At 47.2% G+C, this 24397-nt stretch overlaps 1 protein-coding gene across 2 annotated transcripts in view; it reads left to right on the top strand.

Moving 5' to 3' along the window:
* LOC115095454 (zinc finger protein 2-like) overlaps window positions 1-24397 on the top strand; it is a 109875-nt gene that overhangs the window by 45924 nt on the left and 39554 nt on the right. For both annotated transcript variants that reach the window (XM_029609131.1, XM_029609130.1), the window contains 2 exons: window positions 20187-20313; window positions 21107-21220. In XM_029609131.1, coding sequence (XP_029464991.1) covers window positions 20187-20313; window positions 21107-21220 — 241 coding nt within the window. The remainder of the gene's footprint in view (window positions 1-20186; window positions 20314-21106; window positions 21221-24397) is intronic.

Here is a 24397-nt window from a genome sequence, read left to right as displayed (position 1 = left end):
TTCAGTATTTCTCTGACTCCAGCAGATGAGGGTGACAGAACCTGCGGTCCTGATCTTTAAAAAAAATAAATAAGTAAAAGAAAGTATATTTACTATAGCTCATTAATAATAACTGTAGAACAGAGATTTTTTTGATGACCTTGGCTAAATCAATAATTAAAAAAAAAATAGTACAGGAAGTAACAGAAGGAGTGCAGTTTCTTCGGGAGTGCAAGTCCTCTCAAGGGGGTTCAGACTTTTCCGACCCCTTGGTAGTAGGCAAGGCTGGGGTTCTAACCCCGAGAGCCTAATTCCCGGAGTGTTTACTTTCAGCCCGGTGAGTAGGGGGATTAATCGGTGGGCCGGTCCCTCCCCCTAACAGCCCAGAGATGCGTAGATTCCTCTGGTGTGATTTGCTCGGACCCAGGGATGATTTTTCCTTCCCCTGGTTGGTTAAGAGTGTTTAAAAAAAAAAAGAAGTCGGCAGGCAGCCCAGGTCGTCGGAAGGGATATTTTTAACTATCCTTTTATTTGCTCAGTGCTGCTCGCTATCAAATGCCGTGTGGATTGTGGTGCTCTACCTGCGGGGAGCCGGCAGGGCGGCTCTCCCGCAACAGCCTCTGCTCCCGATGCATTCCCGGGGGAGAAGGGCCATCAGAAATCCCTATAGAAGGCAGAGGAGCAGGCAGGGCTCTGCAGGGTATCAGTCGTCGGTCTGCTCCGTTCCTGATCAGCGCTGGAAAGGCTGCCATTTTGCCGCCTCCAGGCTCTGAGGCAGTGCATAGCTTGGGGGGGGAGGGGAATTACCTCCGCAGCTTTCTCGGGGGGTGGGGTGTCTTAAAGCGACAGCACCCTTTTTCATCTCAATTTGTGCTGTTGTTGCACAAAGTCTATATGGAGGCAGAAGCTGATTTAACTTTGCAGGAATCTCCTCCTGCTGAGGGTCCAGCCACCCCTATAGTCCGAGCGGTTCATCCAGTACCAGACCTGGCAGCTTCGCCTCTCGCTGACCCTTCGGATATTGCGTCACAGGATCCTCCCGCTGCGCACACATCTGATGACGTTGACAAATCCGCTCCGCTGGAAGGGGATGATCCGCGAGTGCTCCGATTGTTTCGCAGGGAGGAGCTGGACCCTTTGATCCCACATGTGCTGTCAGAACTGGATATTCAGGCTCCGCAGCCCTTGACTGAGCCTTCCTCGGGGGATCCTTTGCTATTGGGTCTTAGGGCTCCACCTAGCACTTTTCCTTTTCATCCGATGCTTTTGCAGCTTATGACCTGGGAATGGGGCACCCCAGAAGCCAGCCTGCGGGTCAGTAGGGCTATGGAAAAGCTTTATCCGCTTCCGGAGGAGTCGTTGGATCTTCTTAGGATCCCTAAGGTGGACGTGGCCGTTTCGGCAATCACCAGGCGCACAACGATCCTGGTAATGGGGGTGGCGGTGCTTAAGGGTCTTCAGGATAGAAGACTGGAGGTTATTTATTTTTATTTATTTATTTATTTATTTAACGGCTTTTATATACCGACGAACATTGGGAACATCTCATCGGTTCTGCTTGAAAGGTTCTGCTTAAAAGGATTTTTGAGGTGTCAGCGCTCGGCGTTCGAGCGGCTTTCTGTAGTAGTCTCATGCAGAGAGCGACCCTTAGATGGATACAGCAGTTGCTTACGGCTCAGGAACTTCCGCCGGCGGAGGCAGAACAGGCGGAATGTATGGAGGCGGCAGTGGCTTACACCGCGGACGCTTTGTATGATCTCCTCCACACCTCATCGTGTACGATGTCCACAGCAGTGACAGCCAGGAGGCTTCTTTGGCTCCGAAATTGGTCCGCTGATGTCTCTTCTAAGTCTCAGCTGGGTTCCTTCCCGTTTAAGGCAAGTTTATTTATTTATTTTTAACTTTTCTATACCGACGTTCCTGTAAAAGATACAAATCACATCGGTTTACAATGCAACTGCAACATTTGCTCAGGGGCGATACAAAGAACAGGGGAGACAGTTAACCGTGGAACAGGGTCATAACAGATTAACAAAAACAAATGAGTTGATAATGACTCTGTTGTTTTTTTCAGTTGAGCTGGACTGTAGTGTCCGAATGGAATGTCAGCTTGAAAGTGTCAGGCTGAAAGTGAGGAAATATTAAGTGTCTGGGAAGGCTTGGCTGAATAGCCATGTTTTAAGGTTTTTTTTTAATGTAGATGGGCAAGTTTTTGTTTGGCGATGATCTCGAACAGCTTATTAAGTCATTAGGGGGACAGTAAAGTGTATAACCTGCCAGAGGACAAGCCTAGATTCTCTAGGTCATTCGGTTCTTTTTGGGGTCGTTTGCGGGGGCGTCAGTTTTGTCCAGGCAGAACCCCAGCCTTTGCTCCTCAACAGCTGCCGACGAGGTCTCAGGCTTGGGCTCATTCCTTTCGAGGCCGACGGCCAGCTCATGATGGAGCCTCCCAAGGCTTCTCCGGCAACAAGTCTACCCAATGATGGTGCGCCGGCCCACTCCTCCATTCCGGAGATTGGAGGTCTTCTCTCTCTGTTTCGCGAGGAATGGGTCAAGATCACTGGATCAGTGGGTCCTAAACATCATAGAACACGGCTATGCTTTAGATTTTGCTCGCTTGCTAAGAGACCTTTTTCTGGTGTCTCTTTGCAGATCTCGGGCAAAGCAGCTGGTGGTGGATCAAACTTTGTCTCGCTTGAAAGCCCTGCGAGCCATTGTTCCAGTTCCACCGTCCGAGCTCCAGTCAGGCCAATACTCCATATATTTTGTGGTTCCAAAGAAGGAGGGCTCCTTCCGCCCCATCTTAGACCTGAAGAAAGGGAACAGGGCGCTTCGGGTGCCTCGTTTTCACATGGAAACGTTGAGGTCAGTCAATTCGGCTGTCCACAAAGGAGAATTTTTGGCCTCTTTGGATCTGACGGAGGCTTACCTTCACATAGGAATCCAGGAGCATCATCAGAAGTTTCTGCGGTTCATGATCAGGGGCGAGCATTACCAGTTTCAAGCGCTTCCAATCGGGTTAGCGACGGCTCTCCGCGTCTTCACCAAAGTGATGGTAGTGGTGGCGGCGGCCCTCAGGAGAGAAGGGATCTTGGTTCATCCCTATTTGGACGACTGGCTCATTCATGCAAAGACGGAAGAGCTTTGCAAGCTGGTGGTGTGCTCGGTATTGCAGTGTCTACACTCACTCAGCTGGATCATCTACTTCTCCAAGATCCACTTGATCCCGTCCCAAGTGTTGGACTTCTTAGGAGCCCGCTTCAACACAACTATCGGCAAGGTTTTTCTCCGGCAGGAGCAGATAGACAAGCTGACGGCTCAGATCCATCGATTGTTGGACTTATCAATGCCCAAAGTGTAGGACTATTTGCAAGTTCTTGGCTCTATGGCGTCTACTCTGGAATTGGTTCCCCGGGCTTTTGCTCATATGAGACCTTTGCAGAGGGTGCTGCTTTCCCGCTGGGATCCCAAGTCAGAAGAGTTTCAATTACCCCTGCCGCTCCTGGAACCAGCCAGATCCAGCCTCAAATGGTGGTTAGTTCCTGAACATTTACTACGTAGGGTAGATATGGAAAACCCCCAGTGGGTAATTGTGACGACAGTTGCCAGTTTCTACGGTTGGGGAGCATTTTGCCAATCACGGTTGGCACAAGGTCGGTGCACATATCAGGAGGCAAAGTGGTGCATAAATAGTTTGGAAACGAGCTGTGCGCCTCGCACTGCGCGCCTTTCTCCCACTCATCCGGCATCAGTCGGTACGAATTCTTTCAGACAGTACGACGACTGTGGCATATATCAATCATCAATGGGACACACAAAGTCGGCCCGTGGCTGGGGAAGCAGACGAGCTGATGGTCTGGGCGGAACGTAATCTAACTCGGTTAGTGGCGTCTCACATAGCCGGCGTGGACAACGTGCAGACGGATTTTCTCAGTCGCCAACAGTTAGATCCTGGAGAGTGGGAGCTGTCCAAGGAAGCAATGCAGCTCCTGACTCGTCGGTGGGTGTCCCCAGTCTGGATCTGATGGGAACTCTGCGGAATGCGAAGGCGACTCATTTCTTCAGTCGCAGACGAGAGCATGGGGCGGAAGGTGTAGATGCCCTGGTCCTTCCATGGCCCCGCGACGTCCTGCTCTACGTTTTTCCCCCTTGGCCGTTAGTGGGCAAAGTCTTAAGAAGCATTGAAGCCCACCCGGGGTCGGTCATCCCTTGGCCGTTGGTTGAAGGAAGCTATAGCTTTAGCATACATGTGTCACGGGTGGCCGGTGCTGGATGGTCTAAAACAGTGATGGCCAACCTTTTGAGTTCAGTGTGTCAAAATTCATAAAAAAACCGAGCATAACTCAGGTGGTGTGTCACTTCTAGAAAAATCCATAATTTTGTGATATTTGTAGCTCTAATCAATAACAAAAAGTTATAATTTTAATATATGTACTGTATTTATTAATAAAGCAAAAACAAATAATTCTTTACCTTACCTGCTTAGTGACTTTTTTGTTGCTGAATTTCATTGGCTAAATCTTCAATTGAAGGTTGGTATTTCGTACACTTCAAGTCCAAGCAAGCGTTACAAACTTCATCTGTCAGTCAGTTTCTTTTATTGGCTCCCATTCATTTTCACACCACTCCCTCCCCATCCCCCAGGCATGCACACATTCATTCTCACACACACAGACCCCAGGCAGGCACCCATGCATTCACACACATACACCCCCAGGCAGAGTCCCATTCATAACATGCACATACTAAAGGCAGAACCCCCTCTCTTTTGCCAGCCACCTCGGAGCCTCTCTCATTCCTCTGCTGCCACTGTCACTGATGCCACATGGCTATTGGGGAGGCGCTGATTGCTGCTATTGGCACTGAAGCCCATTCTGCTGCCTCCTCTGTGCAGGCCCCGTGGGCTTCCACTTTCTCCATGCTGATCTCGTACATTGTGAGATCCGTAGGGAAAGTGCTATTCTTGCACATTCCCAAAGATTACATGTGCCAATCACTAAAAAGTTTTTGTTTTTTTTTGCCTTTGCTATCTGATCTTAGTTTTCTAATTGGTTGGTCACAGGCTTTTTTTTTCCACCTTCCCTTTCTTATTTTTTTGCCAATTCCTTTTATATTGTCTTTTTTTCTGTTTCTTTTCTCTCCATCTTCTTCCCTCAAACACATAGTCAGGTTCTCATTCTCACATGCATTTCTCTTTCTCACACACACACAGGCTCTCACTGTCACATGCTCTCTCTCATACAATCATTCATACACACAGGCTCTCACTGGCACATGCTCTCTCTCATACAATCATTCATACACATGCTCTCTCTCATACAATCATTCATACACTCATACAATCATTCATACACTCTCCGCCACTCGATTATTTAAAGCTCGTTCCCTAAATTTTTATTACATTGTATATTTAGTTCCAACCAGTTATTGTTAAATGCAAATTTTTTGTTACATTGTATACTCAGTTCCAACCAGTTTTTGTTAAATGTAAAATAGTACGACCCTTGTCATACTATTCCAATTGTTTTCATGTGAACCGATATGATGTACGCCAACGAATGTCGGTATATAAAAGCAAATAAATAAATAAAATAAATAAAATAAATACACACAGGCTCTCACTGGCACATGCTCTCTCTCATACAATCATTCATACACACAGGCTCTCACTGGCACATGCTCTCTCTCATACAATCATTCATACACACAGGCTCTCACTGGCACATGCTCTCTCTCATACAATCATTCATACACACAGGCTCTCACTGGCACATGCTCTCTCTCTCTCTCACAAACACACAGAGGCTCTCACATGCTGTCTCTGCAAACATTCAGGTCCTCACTCTCACACACAATCTCTCAATTCATCTCATACACGCACCATGCACACTCTACAGCCCCTCAGCCTCTCTCTCACCTCTGGGCCTCCTCTTCGCGGGTCGCCGCAGGATGGGCTCTGCAGTGGCCCTGGAATTTGTTGCCAGAGGATGTGGTTAGTGCAGTTAGTGTAGATGGGTTCAAAAAAGGTTTGGATAAGTTCTTGGAGGAGAAGTCCATTAATGGCTATTAATCAATTTTACTTAGGGAATAGCCACTGCTATTAATTGCACCAGTAGCATGGGTTCTTCTTAGTGTTTGGGTAATTGCCAGGTTCTTGTGGCCTGGTTTTGGCCTCTCTTGGAAACAGGATGCTGGGCTTGATGGACACTTGGTCTGACCCAGCATGGCAATTTCTTATGTTCTTAAGGCATACTTAGCTAGCCTTATGCCTCCAGGAGAACCTGAGCTCCCTTCAGGTCGGCCTGCAACTGGGCCCTCTCCTCCCGCAAAGGTTCCTAGGGCAGATCCTATTGAGGTCTTTTGGATTCAGGTGGTCCGGGTAGCGTCCAGTCCCGGGGATCAAGGGAATACCACACTGGCGGATCTGCTTCAGACGGATGCGGATAATGATTCTGAGCGGATGGCGCCTGTGGAAGGGGATGATCCTCGGGTCCTTAGGCTCTTTCGTAGGGATGAATTAGAGCCGATGATCCCGCATGTTCTTCCGAAGCTGGGCATACTGGCCATACAGGCATCCCAGGAACAGGAAATGGTAGATCCAGTGCTTTCTGGTCTATGCCCCCCGGCTTGAACTTTCCCGTTCCATCCCATGTTACTTCAGCTTATGTTTCAGGCGTGGGATACTCCAGAGGCTAGCCTTCGTGTGGGCTGGGCTATGGACAAGTTGTACCCGCTGCCAGACGACTCTCTGGATCTCCTCAAGGTTTCTAAGGTTGATGCGGCCGTGTCTGCAGTCACGAAGTGTACGACGATTCCGGTTGTTGGGGCGGCTGCCCTTAAGGTTCCCCAGGATCGTAAACTTGAGGTTCTTCTCAAACAAATCTTCGAAGTGTCAGCCCTTGGGTTAGGACGGCTGTTTGTAGTAGTTTGTTGCAACATGTGAGTCTCTGGTGGGTGCAACAGCTCCTGAGCACCAAGGAACTTTCCCCGGAAGAGGCGGAGCAGGCCGATTGTTTGGAGGTGGTGGTGGCGTATGGAGCCGATGCTTTGTATGATCTCCTCCATACGTCTTCACGCACTATGGCTTCCACAGTGTCGGCCTGCAGACTTTTGTGATTACCTAATTGGTCAGCTGATGTCTCATCGAAGTCGCAGTTGGGAGCTTTTCCTTTTAGGGGGAAATTCCTTTTTGAGGATGATTTGGAGCAGCTCATTAAATCCTTGGGGGATAATAAGATGTAAAAGCTCCCTGAGGATAGGCCGAAGGCCTTCAGGGGTTTCGGTCCTTCCCGTTCTCGTTTTAGAGGCCAGCGCGGTTTAAGCCTCTTTAGCCAGAGGGAGCCATCTGGGAGGCCTCAGTCTTAATCTCACTCCTTTTGCGGCCGTAGGCCTGCCCGGGATGGCGGAACTCCAGGTGCAGCAGGAACTAAATCATTCCAATGAAATAGCGCCGACCCACCCCTCCGTTCCGATGGTCGGGGGACAGCTGTCCCTGTTTTACGAGGAGTGGGTCAAAATCACATCAGACCACTGGGTTCTAAGCATCAAAGAACACAGTTACACCTTAGATTTTGCTCGTCCATTGCACGATCTGTTTCTGGTGTCTCTCTGCGGGTTCTTAAAGAAACGAAGCAGGTGGATCAAACGCTTTGTCAGTTGATAGACCTAGAAGCGGTGATCCCAGTTCTTTCGGCGAGCAAAGAACTGGCAGATATTCAATTTATTTTGTGGTTCCCAAGAAGGACAGGTCCTTCTGTCCGATTTTGGATCTAAAGAAGGTCAACCGAGTTCTTCGGGTGCCCCGCTTTCGCATGGACACTCTACGGTCTGTAATTGCCTCTGTCAGAGAAGGAGAGTTTTTAGCTTCCTTCGATTTGATAGAGGCTTACCTACACATAGCAATTCGGAAGGACCATCAGCGGGATCTACGTTTCATGATCCTCGGCAAACATTACCAGTTTCAGGCCCTTCCCTTCAGGCTAGCTATCGCTCCCCAGACCTTTACCAAGGTGATGGTGGTGGTAGCAGCGGCGCTCCAACGGGAGGGAATCCTGGTCCATCCTTACTTGGACGATTGGTTCATTCAAGCAAAGTCAGAGGAACTATTCAAGTTGGTGGTGGCCAAGGTAGTGCAGACCCTTCACTCTCTGGGATGGATCATCAATCCTACCAAGAGCCGGTTGTGTCCTACCCAGATCCTGGATTTTTTGGGAGCGCAGTTCAATACTCTGATCGGGAAGGTCTTCCTTATGCAGGAACGGATAGACAAGCTGATGTCTCGAGTTTGTTGTCTCATGGCTCTGCTGCTTCCCAAGGTATGGGATTACTTGCAGGTGCTTGGGTCCATGGCGTCTACACTGGAGTTGGTTCCTTGGGCTTTCGCTCATATCAGACCGTTGCAGAGGGCCTTGCTCTCACTTTGGGATCCCAAATCAGAAGAGTTCCAGATTTCCTTGCCGCTCCAGGAGCCCACCAGGTCTAGCCCCGTTTGGTGGTTGATACCCGAACACTTGTCTTGGGGAGTAGAGCTACAAGTCCCTCAGTGGATCATTGTGACGACAGATGCAGTCTTTCCGGTTGGGGGGCAGTTTGCCAATATCAAGTGACGCACGGCCAATGGACACGGCAGGAAGCGCAATGGTCCATCAATCGTCTGGAAACACAAACGGTACGATTGGCCTTGCAGAAATTCCTTCCTCTCATCCGTCATCAGTCGGTGAGAGTATTATCCGACAATGCGGCGACGATAGCCTACATCAACTGGCAAGGAGGAATGAAGAGGCGTCCCGTGGCTTTGGAGGCAGACGAGCTCATGGCCTGGGCAGAGAGAAATCTAGCTAGCGGCTTCTCACTTTGCCGGGGTAGACAACGTTCAGGCAGATTTTCTGAGCCGTCAGTGACTGGATCCCGGAGAGTGGGAGCTGTCCGATGAGGCGTTCAAATTGTTAACTCATCAGTGGGGGATTCCCCGCTTGGATTTAATGGCGACACGGATGAATGCCAAGGCGCCTCGCTTCTTCAGTCGCAGAAGAGAGCACAGGGCAGAAGGAGTGGATGCTCTTGTCCTTCCATGGCCCCACGACATTCTGCTCTACGTCTTTCCTCCTTGGCCCCTGGTGGGCAAGGTTTTAAGAAGAATAGAGGCCCATCCGGGAACAGTGGTTCTGGTGGCTCCTGAATGGCCATGGAGGCTGTGGTTAACGGATCTCATCAACCTCGCGGTGGATGGCCCGTTCCATCTCTGGTCATCTTCCACATCTCCTGAGGCAAGGTTCAGTATTTTTCGACCAGGTGAATTGCTTTTGTCTAGCGGCTTGGCTTATGAGAAGCGACAGTTGAGAAAGAAGGGTTATCCGGATACGGTAATTTCCACTCTTGCGGGCTCGCAAAACATCAACCTCTCTTACGTATGTCCGGGTCTGGAAAGTTTTTTGTTTTTTTTTGATTGACAATTTTTATTGGTCTTCACATGTAAAATATACAAACAGTGAGACACTAGACAACCAACAAGTTATCAATACAATATTAAACCCCCACCCAGCCCCCTCCCCCCGACTGAGAGTACTGCAATCAAGAATATATAAACTGGAGTACAAATAATACAGTCTTATTCTTAGACCACTGTAGCGAGCAGGTTATACATTAACAAGTCGTCTCTCATATAAAATACATGCACATAGACTCTATGGCAGTTGATTCCTCCATATCAGATAAGGATCCCATATTCTATAATATTTAGGCAAAGTATGATTTTTAATCGCAGTTAGCTTATAAAGATAGCAGTTATGGTCAAGTCGGGCTACCACTGCTTCCCTAGTAGGGAGGTCTGGTCGCTTCCAAAACAGAGCTAGCTCACACCTGGCTGCAAGGATGACTTGGTGTGTGAGTAACCATTGATAGTGAGGGACTGGTGGAGACACATTCAGTAAAACATGCTCAGGAGCTAGGGGAACCTCTAAGCCTAGAATACCTGCAACCAATTTTTGGGTGTCTTCCCAAAACATGTTCACCTTTCGACAAGTCCACCACATATGGAAGTAAGTGCCAGTCCCCCCCACACTTTTTCCAACAATCGACACTAAACATTGGTACAATCTTCTGTATCCGAACAGGCATCAAGTACCATCACATTAATACTTTATACCCATTTTCTGTTAATGTGGCTGAAATCGAGCTGCGTTTTGTGTTTTGAAAGATTAATTCCCAGGTCTCTGGTGAGATATGTTTGCCCAAGTCACGTTCCCAAGCCTTCTCATACAGGGCCGGGAGCCTCACAGCATTACCCAGGAAGCCATAAAGATTAGAAATAATGCCAGACTGACCGTCTGCTTTATTACACCAATGTTCCAGTATTGTTTTCCCCTTCCGAAGCTCAACCCTCACATTCTCTGACAGTAGAAAATGTCAGAGTTGCAAATACAAGAATATATCTTGCTCACGTAACTGCCACTTCTCCCGAAGCTCTGGAAAGGTGGGAAATCCCCGAGAGCCCCAGACATGCTCAAATTGAGCAATTCCCCTACTGAGCAATGAGTGATAGTGTGCAAGTGCTTGTCCCGCTGCAAATTTTATATTATAGTTAAGGGCGGTACTATAGAAATAACGGCGAGTGCCAACAAAATGCACCCTCCATTTCTCCCATGTATTTAAAGTCGTCTTTGTAGTAGGGGCAATTTCACTATCTCTCAGCCAGGTGTCCCTAGGCTGTCAAAGCATGGCCCGCAATGGCATACGCCCCACTATATCCTGTTCAAGATTTACCCAAAGCGGCTGGTCATACATTTTATGCCAGATAATTATGGCCCTTAACTGAGCGACTGCCCAATACCACTGTAGGTTGGGGACTCCCAAGCCCCCCCTACTAGTAGGTTGAAACATTACTCCCCTTCGAATCCGAGGTGGCTTCCGCTTCCAAATATAGTTAAAAACACGTCTTTGCCAACACTTCAGCATTTTATTGGGGATAGATATAGGAAGTGACTGGAATAGATACAAAAACCGTGGTAAGAGATTCATTTTTACTGCAGCTATCCGCCCCAACCATGAGAGGGAGAGGCCAGACCAAATGACCAATTCCTTAGAGAGTGTTTGCCAGAGGAGTTTATAGTTCAATTCCAGGAGGTCCCCATAATTCTTGCCAATATGTATACCCAAGTATTTAATGTGATGTGCCGCCCACTTAAAGGGAAGTTTGGACTGCAAACGCGCCCTCTGTTCATCTCCTAAAGTTAAATTGAGCACTTCATATTTTTCGAGGTTTAATCTGAACCCGGAGACTTTACTAAAGTCTTGCAGCACTGCAATTGTCCCTGGGAGTGAAAGATCTGGTTTAGTGAGGGTAAATAGGACATCATCCGCAAACATAGCTATTTTGTGCTCTGACGATCCCAAGTGAACCCCATGAATATCACCTGAGGCACGTATATGATGAGCTAAGGGTTCTAAAAAAAGGGCAAAAAGAAGTGGCGAAAGGGGACACCCCTGCCGTGTACTTCGCTGGATGGGCAGAGGTTCCGAGTATATACCATTAACCTTTACCCTCGCTTGGGTTGGGGCATATAAATTGTGCAACATGCCAAAAAAGAGTCACCAAAGTTCATTTTCCTCAAGACACTGAAAAGATATGGCCAGTGGACCATATCAAAGGCCTTCTCAGCATCTATAGACAATAATACTGCTGAGGTCCCCTGCCTCTGTACCGACCAGATGAGATTCATTACCTTCCTGACATTGTCTGCCGTCATGCGGCCCGGTATGAACCCCGTCTGGTCCAGATGTACAAGTTTGGTCATGACCCTCTTTAGTCTATTTGCAAGGATCTTAGCAAAAATCTTTAGGTCAATATTGATCAAGGAGATAGGTCTATATGATCCACACACAGCCAGGTCCCGTCCCGGCTTGGCCAGTATAGAAATCCCAGCTACATTGGCACTAATCGTAAGAGGATTTCCAGACTTCAGTGAGTTGACCCATTCCTGCAATAAGGGAATGATTAGGGTGGCAAATTTTTTGTAGAATAGGGCTGTGTACCCTTCAAGCCCAGGTGTCTTGTTAACTTTTAACCCCTTAATCACCTGTACTATTTCCTGTTCCGTAATATCTTTATCAAAAAACTGCCTTTCAAGATCAGATATTCCAGGGAGAGTTATGTCCTGCAGATACTGGTCAATATGATCAGTTAGAATCAGGGGATCTGCGGTATAAAGGGCCCTGTAGAATTCCATGAATCTTTGCCGCATATCCTCCGGCTTAGTGAGCAAAGTGCCCCTTTCTGATTTAATTTGTGTAATTTGCCGCTGGGCTACTCGTTTGTGCAAGTATCGAGCCAAACAGCGACCCGCCTTATTCCCACCTTCAAATCGTTCCTTTTGTAGCCTCTGCAGTTGGAAAGCTATAGTTTCTAACTCAAGAGACGAGAGTTCAGATCTAGCCCGCAGGAGCTTAGCATAACAGGCTTTATTCAAGGTTTGTTTATGGATTCGTTCCAGATCCAGGATCTCTCGCCGGAGCTGCTGTTGTTTGTGTAGCCTAATCTTTTTCACATAGGACGCCCTTGCTATTAATCGACCCCTAATTACTGCTTTAAGGCCTTCCCAAACCATTGAAGGGTTAATGTCATCCTGTACATTAAAATTAATATATTCTTTAATTTCCCCTTCCAGTTGCGAACAGTAATGTTCGTCCCCCAATAACGAGTTATTGAGAGTCCAGAAGTGCCCCCTGCTCTTGTTTGGTAGAACCATACAAGATAAGCTCGACTGGGGCATGATCCGACCATGTGATCGGATGAATATCAGCCTTGCAATATTGTGGTAACAAACATTTATCTAAAAGGAAAAAGTCCAACCTAGAATAGGACTGGTGGGGTTTAGAAAAAAAGGTATAATTTCGGCTATGGGGGTACTGGAACCTCCAGACATCTATAAGATTCCATTTTTTCATTAGTTTCTTTACCCGCGCTCTGGCTGTACCTGCACCCGAGCTACTACCCTTAGTGTTGTCTACCCTGGGATCCAGCGTCAAATTAAAGTCACCAACTAATACCAAATGGCCTTCAACCGCCTGCTGTAGGTAGTGACCCAATGCAGTGTAAAAGATAGGTTGACCCTGCACTGGTGCATAGACATTAACCAGGGTATACATAACACCTTCAAGCTGAAAATGTACCATGACATATCGCCCCTCTGGATCAGAAAAATGTTGTATAACCCCCTGAAAATCCTTGTGCAGCAGAATAGCCACACCTGTATATTTATTCTGACTAGTGGCTGCTGCAAAATATTATGTAGGGTACAGGGACCACTGTAGAAGGGATTCATAGCGTTTCCGCAAATGCGTCTCTTCTAATAATATAGTAGCTGCCCCTGAACGGAGAATGTCAGTGCTCAGAAACTGGCGTTTCCTCTGGCTATTAAGCCCTTTAACATTCAGGGACAGCATAGATAATTGCTCAATCATAATTTAAACATAAATTAGAAAGGGATCGAAAGAAGGTAAAAAATACATGGAGACTTTGATTAAAAAACCTGCCAGCTCGCAGATTCTGTGGAGCAAAATTAGTTAGTACTGATCTCAGTCCATTTCCCCAAACCCTAATATGTGCGCTATGTTGCCATAGCCAAGCTGCCCACGCAGCCAGAGGGGAGAGCTAAGAAAGCACTGAAACATGTGTCGGCCCCCCCCCCCCCTCCCCGAGCCTCACAATCACTCTTAATGTATATGAAAAACATTTTACAACCCCTATTAGAACTTCGAAACAAGTGCTGTTCCCATGGAAACCAAGTTCTGTGACCTGAAACAAAAAGAACTGTCACAGCACAAAAAACCCTCCCTGCAGACAAAGAGGTCACCAGCACAATGTGCCACCTATCTCAGTCCTGAAGAACAAATTAAGGACTTCACATATCCTCAGCTGTTGGCTTTGCCCATTGTAAAGTCACCGGATTGACGCTGAAGCCGCTTTGCTGTTTTTCCCCACTCGCTGCCGTCGTGGCGTCACCAGCCGTCCCGCAGTAGGTGCCCTGGTCGGCTGTCTAGGCTTCTGGATCATAAAGCCGGCTTCTATCAATATACGTTCTGCTTCCTCTGCCTTTTGAACCGTAGATGTAACTCCCTGTATGGTCAGCGCCAGACCAAAAGGAAACAGCCATCTATATCTGATCCCCTCCTTCCGCACTGCAGCAGTGGCGTCTTTGAATTCTGCTCTTTTTTTCAGTGTCGTGGGGGAAAGATCTGATAATATGGAGATGGAGTGATTTTCCCACAACCAGCTTTGTTGCTTACGGGCAATTGCAAGCACTTGCTCCTTAACTGGAAATCCTATGAAAACAGGCTAATATATCCCGAGGGCGATCACCGATTCTGGGGCCCCAAGGTGCGGTGCGCCCTCTCCAACAAAATTTCCTGTGAACTCTGTCCCGGACTAGTTGTATCTGCCTGTAACAATATGAAGCCACATATGTTTTTTACCACTTCTACTGCATCTTTATATTTCTCTGTTTCTGGCACTCCTCTGATTCTTAAATTGTTTCTGCGCCCCCTATTCTCTAGATCCTCCACTTTTAGGAGGAGAGCAGAATTTTCCTGTTGTAGTTCAGCCATGTGGCTATCCACTTGATCACATTTAGAGTCCTGTGCATCCTGTCTCATATCGCACTCATTCACTCTCCTGCCAAGGCTAGTGATTTCTTCTTTCATGTCTGTTATTAATTCTCTCATTTCTTGTTTAAAAGCAGACATTTCAGTTCTTATTTCTCTAAACCATGTTCTAAACTCCTCCCGAGAGGGAATGCCACCCAACCTTCAACTCCAGGGCCTCCACAGCTGCACCAGAAGCCATGTGCTCCACTTCCCGGCTCACTGCTGCACTAGGCCCTGGATCGTCCTCCCCGGGTTTGTAGGAGAACTGCCTGAGATCGGGAGTCTTTTTTTTAGTGATCTGAGACATGATGGCATCCGAATTACAGATCAGTATTTTTTGTGGAGTTTCGCGGGATTAGCAAGCTGTCTGTGTTAATTGCAGCTTGGGGGAGAACGGAGCTCCACGTTCAAGCAGCCATCTTCCGCGGTGGCCACGCCCCCCTCCTCCGGGTCTGGAAAGTTTTTGACTCTTGGTACAATAGATCGAAAGTTTCCCCTAGGCACGCCTCGATAGTCCACATCCTAGCCTTCTTACAAGAAGGTTTGACGAAGGGGTTAGCTTTCAGTTCTCTAAGGGTGCAAGTGGCGGCTTTAGGCTGTTTACGAGGAAAGGTGGAAGGAGTGTCCATAGCGGCTCATCCTGATGTGGTGCATTCTCTTAGAGGTGCTAAGCACTTGAATCCTCCCTTCCGGGCTGTTTGTCCATCTTGGAGTTTGAATTTGGTCCTTCGGAGGTTGTGTGAACCTCCTTTTGAACCGCTCAAGCGCGTTACTTTAAAGAACCTTACGCTCAAAACAGTGTTTTTGGTATCTATCTGCTCAGCTCGGAGAGTTTCTGAGATTCAGGCACTATCTTGTCATGAACCTTTTCTTAGGTTTTCAGATTCCGGTGTTTCTCTGCGAACGGTGCCATCCTTTCTTCCTAAGGATGTATCTGCCTTTCACGTGAACCAGTCGGTTGAGTTGCCTGCTTTCTGGATTTGGATCAAGATTCTCTGCATGCACGCAAATTAAGGAGGTTGGATGTTAGGCGGGTACTTCTGCGTTACTTGGAGGTCACTAACGAATTTCATTTGTCTGATCATCTTTTTTTCTTGTGGAGCGGTCCTAAGAAAGGCCATAAGGCTTCCAAGGCCACCATTGCCCGATGGTTGAAGGAAGCTATTGCTTCGGCATACATATGTCACATGCGAGCGGTTCCAGAGGATTTTAAGGCTCATTTGCTTCAGTCTCAGGCTGCGCCCTGGGCAGAAAGTCGTTGGTTTCCTCCAAGGAGATCTGTAGAGCGGCAACTAGGAAATCTTTGCATACTTTTGCTTGGCATTACCGTTTGGATGTTCAGGCTCCTGACTCCAAGAGTTTCGGAAGCGGTGTGCTTCGAGCGGGGCTTTCTAGGTCCCACCCCATGTAAGGCAGCTTGGGTACATCCCAGCAGTCTGGGCTGATCCAGGTACGTACAGGGAAAGGAAAATTGATTCTTACCTGCTAATTTTCGTTCCTGTAGTACCACGGATCAGCCCAGAAGCCTGCCCAGATTAGATGTTATTTAATTCTTTCAGATCCACTCGAAATTTTCAATTTTACTGTCAGACTATAGCAGAACGAAGATTTCACAGTGCTCTTAATTTGTACATAGTTGTTGGTCATAGATTTGATTTAGCCACTAAATTTGGATCACTGTTACTTGTTAGAATTTAATTTCTGCTTTGATACTGTTTATACTGAAGGGGGCTGCAGGTGGTGCACCGTACTTACAGGGGATGCCCTTCAAGTTTTTCTCTGTCTCCATCTGCTGGAAGGGAGGCATAACCCAGCAGTCTGGGCTGATCCGTGGTACTACAGGAATGAAAATTAGCAGGTAAGAACCAATTTTCCTTTTTTTAAAACTAATCTTTTTGCCGATCAAAATAGCCACCCCTTGCTGCCGGGATGTGAATGAGAAGGGCGACCAAAATGATAAGAGGCATGGAACAGCTCCCCTATGAGGAAAGGCTAAAGAGGTTACGGCTGTTCAGTTTGGTGAAGAGACGACAGAGGGGGTGGGATATGAAAGAGGTCTACAAAATCATAAAAGGACTTGCGCAGGTTAATGTAAATCGGTTGTTTACTCTCTCAGAAAATAGAAGGACTAGGGGGCACTCCATGAAGTTAGCAAGTAGCTCATTTAAAACAAATTGAAGAAAATTCTTTTTCACTCAGTGCATAGTTAAGCTCTGGAATTCATTGCCAGAGGATGTGGTTACAGCAGTTAGTGTAACTGGGTTTAAAAAAGGGTTGGATAAGTTCCTAGAGGAGAAATTCATAAGCTGCTGTTAATCAATAAGGAATAGTAACTTGAGATCTATTTAATGTTTGTGTACTTGTCAGGTACTTGAGACTTGGATTGACCACTTTTGGAAACAGGATGCTGGGCTTGATGGACCCTTGGTCTAACCTAATGTGACAAGTTAGGAATGTTAGGAATTATTAGGAAGGGAATGGTTAATAGAACAGAAAATGTCATAATGCCTCTGTATCGCTCCATGGTGAGACTGCACTTTGAATACTGTGTACAATTCTGGTCGCCGCATCTCAAAAAAGATATAGTTGCGATGGAGAAGGTACAGAGAAGGGCAACCAAAATGATAAAGGGGATGGAACAGCTCCCCTATGAGGAAAGGCTGAAGAAGTTAGGGCTGTTCAGCTTGGAGAAGAGACGGGGGGGGGGGGGGATATGATAGAGGTCTTTAAGATCATGAGAGGTCTTGAACGAGTAGATGTGACTCAGTTATTTACACTTTCGAATAATAGAAGGACTAGGGGGCATTCCATGAAGTTAGCAAGTAACACATTTAAGACTAATCGGAGAAAATTCTTTTTCACTCAACGCACAATAAAGCTCTGGGTTCAAAAAAGGTTTGGATAAGTTCAAAAAAGGTTTGGATAAGTTCTTGGAAGAGAAGTCCATTAATGGCTATTAATCAATTATACTTAGGGAATAGCCACTGCTATTAATTGCACCAGTAGCATGGGATCTTCTTAGTGTTTAGGTAATTGCCAGGTTCTTGTGGCCTGGTTTTGGCCTCTGTTGGAAACAGGATGCTGGGCTTGATGGACCCTTGGTCTGACCCAGCATGGCAATTTCTTATGTTCTTATGTCTTATGTTCTTAACTCATGTTTAATAGGCACACTAGGCCTGTGCCTAGGCCAGCAAAAATCTGGGGGGGCAGCAGGCTTGCTGAAGATTTACTGCCTTCCGGCTGTACTGAATCTCACTCAGTAGAGAACAGCCCTCTCCTTCCTGATCCAGTGCCTCCTTCTCCAGGCAGCATGCAGGGAAAAGGATGGGAGGGGAATGAGCCTGGAGCGAACTGATCAGAGGGGTTGAATGACAATCATTGGGGGTGAGAAGTGAGGCTGGGGGATAAGAGTGGATCAGCTTGGGGGGAAGGGACAGAATTTTTATGTGTGAGAGAGAAGGGATTGGTGCTGGTGTGTGCGCGCGCACCAGGCAGAAGTTAAAGAGGCGATGCAAGGGGGAGCAGGAGCAGAGCACAGTAAGGACAGACTCCTCTCCTTCCTCTTCTGCCCCCTCTCTTCCCTCCTCACTGCAATCCAGTTTCTTTCTCCCTTGATCTCAGATTCTGTTCCCCAGATCTTGGTACCTTCCTTCTCTCCAGATCCGGGACCCCACTCCCCAACATACCCTACTCCCTTGCTCAATCCCAGAGCCTCCCTCCCCTCCCTCCCCTCCCTTTCTTTTCTCCCATCCCAGGTTCCTGGTTTTCCCCCCTTTTCTCAGTCTTCCTCATCTCCCACCTCTCTTCCCCCCACTCTTAGTCCTTTTACCTTCTCCTTACCCCATTTCCTAGTCTCTCCTCCTTTCCTCTCCCTATTCTGGGCCACTTCCCCCTCTCCTTAACTTCTGCCCAACCCTGAGATATCACCACTGTACTGATCTTAATGTCCTTTTTCCTCACCCAATGAAAAAAAAAAAAACACAGACAAAAGAGAGGTTGGAAATTGACTTAATTTTTGCAACATAGTACAAAAGATAGAAATGTTTGCCAATTTGCTTGGCAATTGTTCAGTTTTTGCCACAGAATCTACTGCTGAGCTGCCACAACAAACTATGGGGCTGCGCCTTAGACCTAACCAGGAGAGGGGAGGGGGCTGCAACAGCAGCAGCAGCAGTGCCCAGGGCTGGCAAAACCCTAACTCTCCGTCTCTGAGGAGTTAAGAAGGGTTCTTGGGACAGAGGCAAGGACGGCGAGAGTCAATGGTATCATTCTCTGTTTCAGCAAATTGAAGGACAGCTATTTGACTTTTACGGGGAGTGGAGCTGCAGACCACTGGCTCCTGATCATTATAGGAGACATGAGGCTTTAGAGTTTGCTCGTCAGGTGGCAGCTGCCTTCGTGATATCTCCTTGTCATTCTTTGAGAAGAACACAGTGGTAAGGTTCTTCCTTACTTTGTCATCTTCATCTGGTGGCAGTGGTCCCCATACCAAGAGTAGAATGCGGACAAGGGGGGTATCATCAAAAAAGGAATGAGGGACACACATTATCTGTAACAATACATTAAATACACTAACAAAAGTTGTGAATGGAATCATAAATGGTGCAGATTTAGACAGAATTAGTGACTTTTCTGACCTACTCAGAACTGTTCACAGTGCAGACTTAATCAAGCACTTGTTACAATAATTTGTCCAAGCAATCCCCGTTCCTTATTTTTGTTAAACATTTGCTTTTCTAATTTTTGTTAAATTCTTTCTGCAAATAAAAAATCCAGGCTCTTAATAGATTACTTCACTTTGGTCAAGGCATCTTAAACTGCATGAACTCAGTGGCAAGAAAGTTGTCATCTGCCACCACAGCTGTCACAAGCAAGGGATGATGCTGCTCTGGGGCGGCATCTTGAGGGCAGGTTTCTCAGGCTCCCTTCCGATTTAAAGATGGCGTGACTGTATCTAATGCGTCTGGACTGGTCTGATAGGATGATAAGGAAAAATTTGGTTCTCTCTTGCTAGTTTTCTTTCTTTGAGACCAGTGCAGGATCCCACTCATGTTGCCCTACAGCCTGCCCTACTATGTATATATACTTTCTGCCAGAGGAATTTGGTACAAAAAGTGGCTACTTTGTTTTTTTGTTAATCCTTTTGATGCTGGGTGAAGGAAGGGTGGTCAGCTTCAGTTTGGGTCCACTTACAAAACTTCTCCACTACTCGTATGAGGAGAAAGTTTAATCTATGGTTTGCTTTGATGCAGAAATACTGAAATGTGGCAGGTGGCACAGTATCCTATATAGGGTAACTTCAGCAAAACAGTTGTTCTCTGTCTCCATCTGCTGGTAGGAGAGCAAAACCTATGTGTCTGGATTGCTGTGGAAGGACTCGAGGAAAGTCAATTTAGCAGGTAAGAGCCAAGTGTTTCCATTTAAGAGAACAGAGCACTCTCCATGCTATAGACTACTGGAGAGCTGATCTCACTGCAGAGGACAAATAAAGCTTATTACATACACATTATAATGAAGTTAATGAAGTAGAAGGAGAGAGGCTGAGGATGCTCTATTTGCTGTTGCAGGCAGCGGTCACATTCAATGATATTTCTGCTTATTTCTTGAAAATGGAGTGGGACATTCTAGGAGAATGGCAGAAGGAACTGTACAAGAAAGTCATTAAGGAGCTTCACGGCATCCTCATGTCACGAGGTAAATATGCCTTTTCTATCATCTGTCACCCACAGGCACATTGTAGGGTGAGTGCTGCCATTTCATTAGCACTGGAAAAATTCCAGGGTGCCAGATCCTGTGGGCACCTAAAATTTAGGGTCTAGTACCTGATGCTGTCCCACAAGAGCTGCTGTGGCCCAGTGAAAAACACCACTTCTGCAGGCCCAACAAAAGATTATGCTCTGTGCTGTAAGATATAACTTTAATTTAAACTAGAATCTTTATACAAGACCAGCTAGAATCTGTCTCTTTTTCTCTACAACAAAAGCTGGCACAAGGGGAACAGGAGCATGGGTTTACCTCTCTGATTTCCTCCTGAGAACTGCAACTTCTATGTAAGGATAGATAACTATATGTCCAACATGTAACTGCTCCACATGGCAACCAGATGTCATAAATCAGATATCTCCTTGTCCCCTCTCAGTCTGGCCTCTAGAAAAAGATCTTTATATCTCAGGACTTGGGTTTTCCTTTTCAGATGCTCCTAATCAGAAGTTGGGACTTCTCCTCTCCAGGAGGGCACATTTTAGCATAGAAGATTGGCACCTGAAATGTCTCCATGCAGAAGGGTCATGAATAGAACTGATTGTACCAGAAATCCTCCCAGATTTAGTCTTAATAAAGTGGCAGGCTACAACTATCTTTTCCCACCAAGCTCTGACAGGGAAATGCACACACTGGCACTTGCCCATCAGAAACAAGAAACAGATGAATCCCCAAAGGGGTTCCACAAGTTGAAATTGAAACTATATATTTTTATTTTTATTAACAGGTTATTCAGTTCTTAATTCTGATGTAATACTCAAGATTAAAAAGCAAGATGAGGAATATTTCACTCAGCACTGTAAGCGGGAGGAAAAAGAAAATATTCCTGATCCCACCTTTAGTAAGTCAATGTTTTGGATTTAAAAGGCTTTTCATTTTCAGATCACAGGAGATAGGTCATTAACATCAAACATTTGGAGACTTAAAATCCATTTCCTGTGGGAGGGGCAGGATGGCATCTGCCCAGGAGAGATATGCACCCTTAGCTCCTACTGTCTGTCTCCTCTTGAGCTGGCTGACTTCTGAGATAGTTAGGAAGAGGCAAGGTAATGTTAAAGCTTTTCCATCGGCATCCTGTCCATTCCTCTTTGCCAGTCTGATAGACAGATTTGTGGCTATAAAGAAGAAGCCTTGGACATATAGCTACTCTAAGCACACGTCACTTTATGCACTCCTGCACTTTCTCTTGTGTTGCTGCTACTGACCTGAGGAGGTACCAGAGGGATACGGACCTGGCGAGGTACTGGAGGAATTCCAGGGGCCTATCAACCCCGCCCCTGGCTGCAATCACGTCGTCAAGGAGTGACTTGTGCCCCTTTAAGAGGGCCACGCTGGTGGGCCCACCAGCAATAGATGGCTGCAAAGGGCCACAGGCAAACGGCCTGCCCTTCTGCTAGCCCCTTTATGGATACATTGGGAAAGTTTTAAGGCAATTATAGGAGCTGGACTTTTAATTGTAGTGTTAGCATCTTGTATCCCAGTGGTCATGGGAAGAGGCCGTTATGATCCAAGTGGGGTAAGACTGTCAAATCAGGAGAGTAAATTTATTTATTTTTATTTATTTAAAGGCTTATATTCCGCTCCCTCCACTTCACAGTGTTTGCTTGGTGTGGATTACAACAATACCAAATTAATACAGCATCTCACATATATAACATCTCAAAATTATACAGACATACAAAGTTGGCCATCACTAAAATGCTTCCCTGAACAATATTGAATTTAACTGTTTCCTGAAGTCTTTTACATCAGTTTGAGATCTAAGTTGATTGGGAAGAGAATTCCACATCACATTTATAACATATGAGAAATCCCTAGCTTTGGTTCTTTGTATATTATAGGTAATAATCTTAACTTTGTAGATCTCAACCTCACTGGTGGCCAATACAATTCCTTTAATGTGGGTTGAATATGATGTTCCCTGTACGTACCAGGATCAGTCCAGACTGCTGGGTTATGCCTCCCCTCCAGCAGATGGAGTCAGAGAGAAAACTGAAAGCACCCCCTAGATATACTGGTGTGCCACCTGCCATCCTTCAGTATTTCCTCTGACTCCAGCAGATTGAGAGGCATAACCTGCGGTCCTGTCTGTTCTGACTAAAACAATCTTTCAGGTGTTCTTTATGATTTTTATAACTGTGCTGGCTAGATCAACTGGTTTTATTCTCTTCTTTGCTTAGTGTAAAAAAAAAAAAAAAAAGTTGATATTTTTGTAGCAGTTGTTTGTTGGTTTTGCTAGCGCAGCGTACAGGCAGGCACTGAGAGCTTGGCTCTCATTGTTTTACCCGGATTAGTGTCCCTTTTGGTCTTGGGGGAAAGTTTACCGGTGGGCCAGTCACCCTCCCCCCCCAGAAGTACAGTGATTCCAGACTTTGATCTGAAGAGGGCTTTACTTGAAAAAAAAAAAAAAAAGAGAGTGAATAAAAAGTGGATGCAGGACACATAAGCCCTGTTGGTAGCAGGCAGTGATCCATTTCCAGCCCTAGCCTGCCGCGCTGGTAATTAGCTTGACCAGGGACTCCGGAGGGGGTGGAGGTTTTCACCCGGCGTTAGAGGCGCTTGCACAGGGCTCCTATTTTTGGCGCGCTTTTCTTCTGCCTCCTCGATGCCGCGTTCTTCGGCCTGCACGGCCTGCAGTAGGGCGGGGGCGCGACTCTCCCGGGAGGGTCTCTGCTCCCGCTGCATTCCCGGGGGCGAGGGACCCTCCCCGGGGCCGAGCGCAGCCCGCAGTGGCGCGGATCCGTCCTCCTCGGCTCCGCGATCGTCGGCCCCGCCTCCCAGTGAGGGGGAGCCGGCGGCCATCTTGTCCACGAGGCAGCATGTTGATTCTGCCTCTGAGGAGGAGGATTTTCCTCCGCTTTCACCGCCGGCTTTGAGTCCTCATAGTGGCTCCAAATTTGATGCCCCAAGAGCCCCCCCCCTTCCGGTGCGTCCCGTGGGGGGATCAATTAAAAGGAAGGTGCCTTTCTCCTCCAAGTTTGTGCTGTTGATGCACCAGGCTTTTTTGGAGGCAGAAGCAGGCTGGGAGCCAGACGAACCCCCCCCCCCCCCCTAAAAGTGCCTAAGGTGTCCTCGGTGCAGGACAAATCGGGAGACCAGGAAAAGGCTGAAGCTCCGGGCAAATCAGGAGCTTGTTCCCTTGGGGGTGCCGACGATCTGGGGTTCCCGGATCTCACCCAGGGCTCACCGGATGGGGCAGGGGCCGACATCTCCGATGCTCAGGGGTCTCTCGAAGGGGACGACCCCCTGGTTTTACGCCTGTTTGGCAGGGACGAGCTGAACTATTTGATTCTTCATGTTTTGAAGGAGCTGGAGATCCCAGCGCCGCAGCAGGACACGGATACTTCCACTGGGGACGTAGCTATGGCGGGTCTGAGAGCCCCCCCGCAAACCTTTCCCTTGCACTCTAAGGTATTACAGATCGTATCTAAGGAATGGGAGGTTCCAGAGGCATCCCTGCGTGTTAGCAGGGCAATGAATAAGTTATATCCTCTGCCCTCGGATTCGTTAGAGATTTTTAAGGTCCCTTCGGTGGACTCGGCAGTCACTGCGGAGGTTAAGCATACTATCATTCCCGTCACGGGAGGGGTAGCCTTGAAAGATCTCCAGGACCGGAAGTTAGAGGTCCTATTAAAGCGCATTTTTGAGATAGCGGCTTTAGGAGTCCGGGCTGCGGCTTGTAGCAGTATGGTCCAGAGGGCCACACTGCGCTGGGTGCAACAATTACTAACCACCCAAGAACTCCCACCGGAAGAGGCGGAGCAGGCCAATTGTGTGGAAGTGGCGGTTGCTTATACAGCGGATGCCCTGTATGATTTGCTAAGGACCTCGGCCTGCACTATGTCCTCGGCTGTTGCGGCCAGACGACTATTGTGGCTCCGTCGTTGGTCGGCAGATGCCTCTTCTAAGTTGCAACTAGCTTCTTTTCCCTTTAAGGGGAAGTTGTTGTTTGGTGAGGAGTTGGATCAACTCATCAAAGACTTGGGAGACAATAAGGTGTATAAGTTGCCGGAGGACA

The sequence above is a fragment of the Rhinatrema bivittatum genome, chromosome 7 (genome assembly GCF_901001135.1).
Source record: "Rhinatrema bivittatum chromosome 7, aRhiBiv1.1, whole genome shotgun sequence".
Classification (NCBI taxonomy): Eukaryota; Metazoa; Chordata; class Amphibia; order Gymnophiona; family Rhinatrematidae; genus Rhinatrema; species Rhinatrema bivittatum.
Note: the sequence above shows the minus strand (reverse complement) of the source record. Positions and strands in the feature narration are given on the sequence as shown.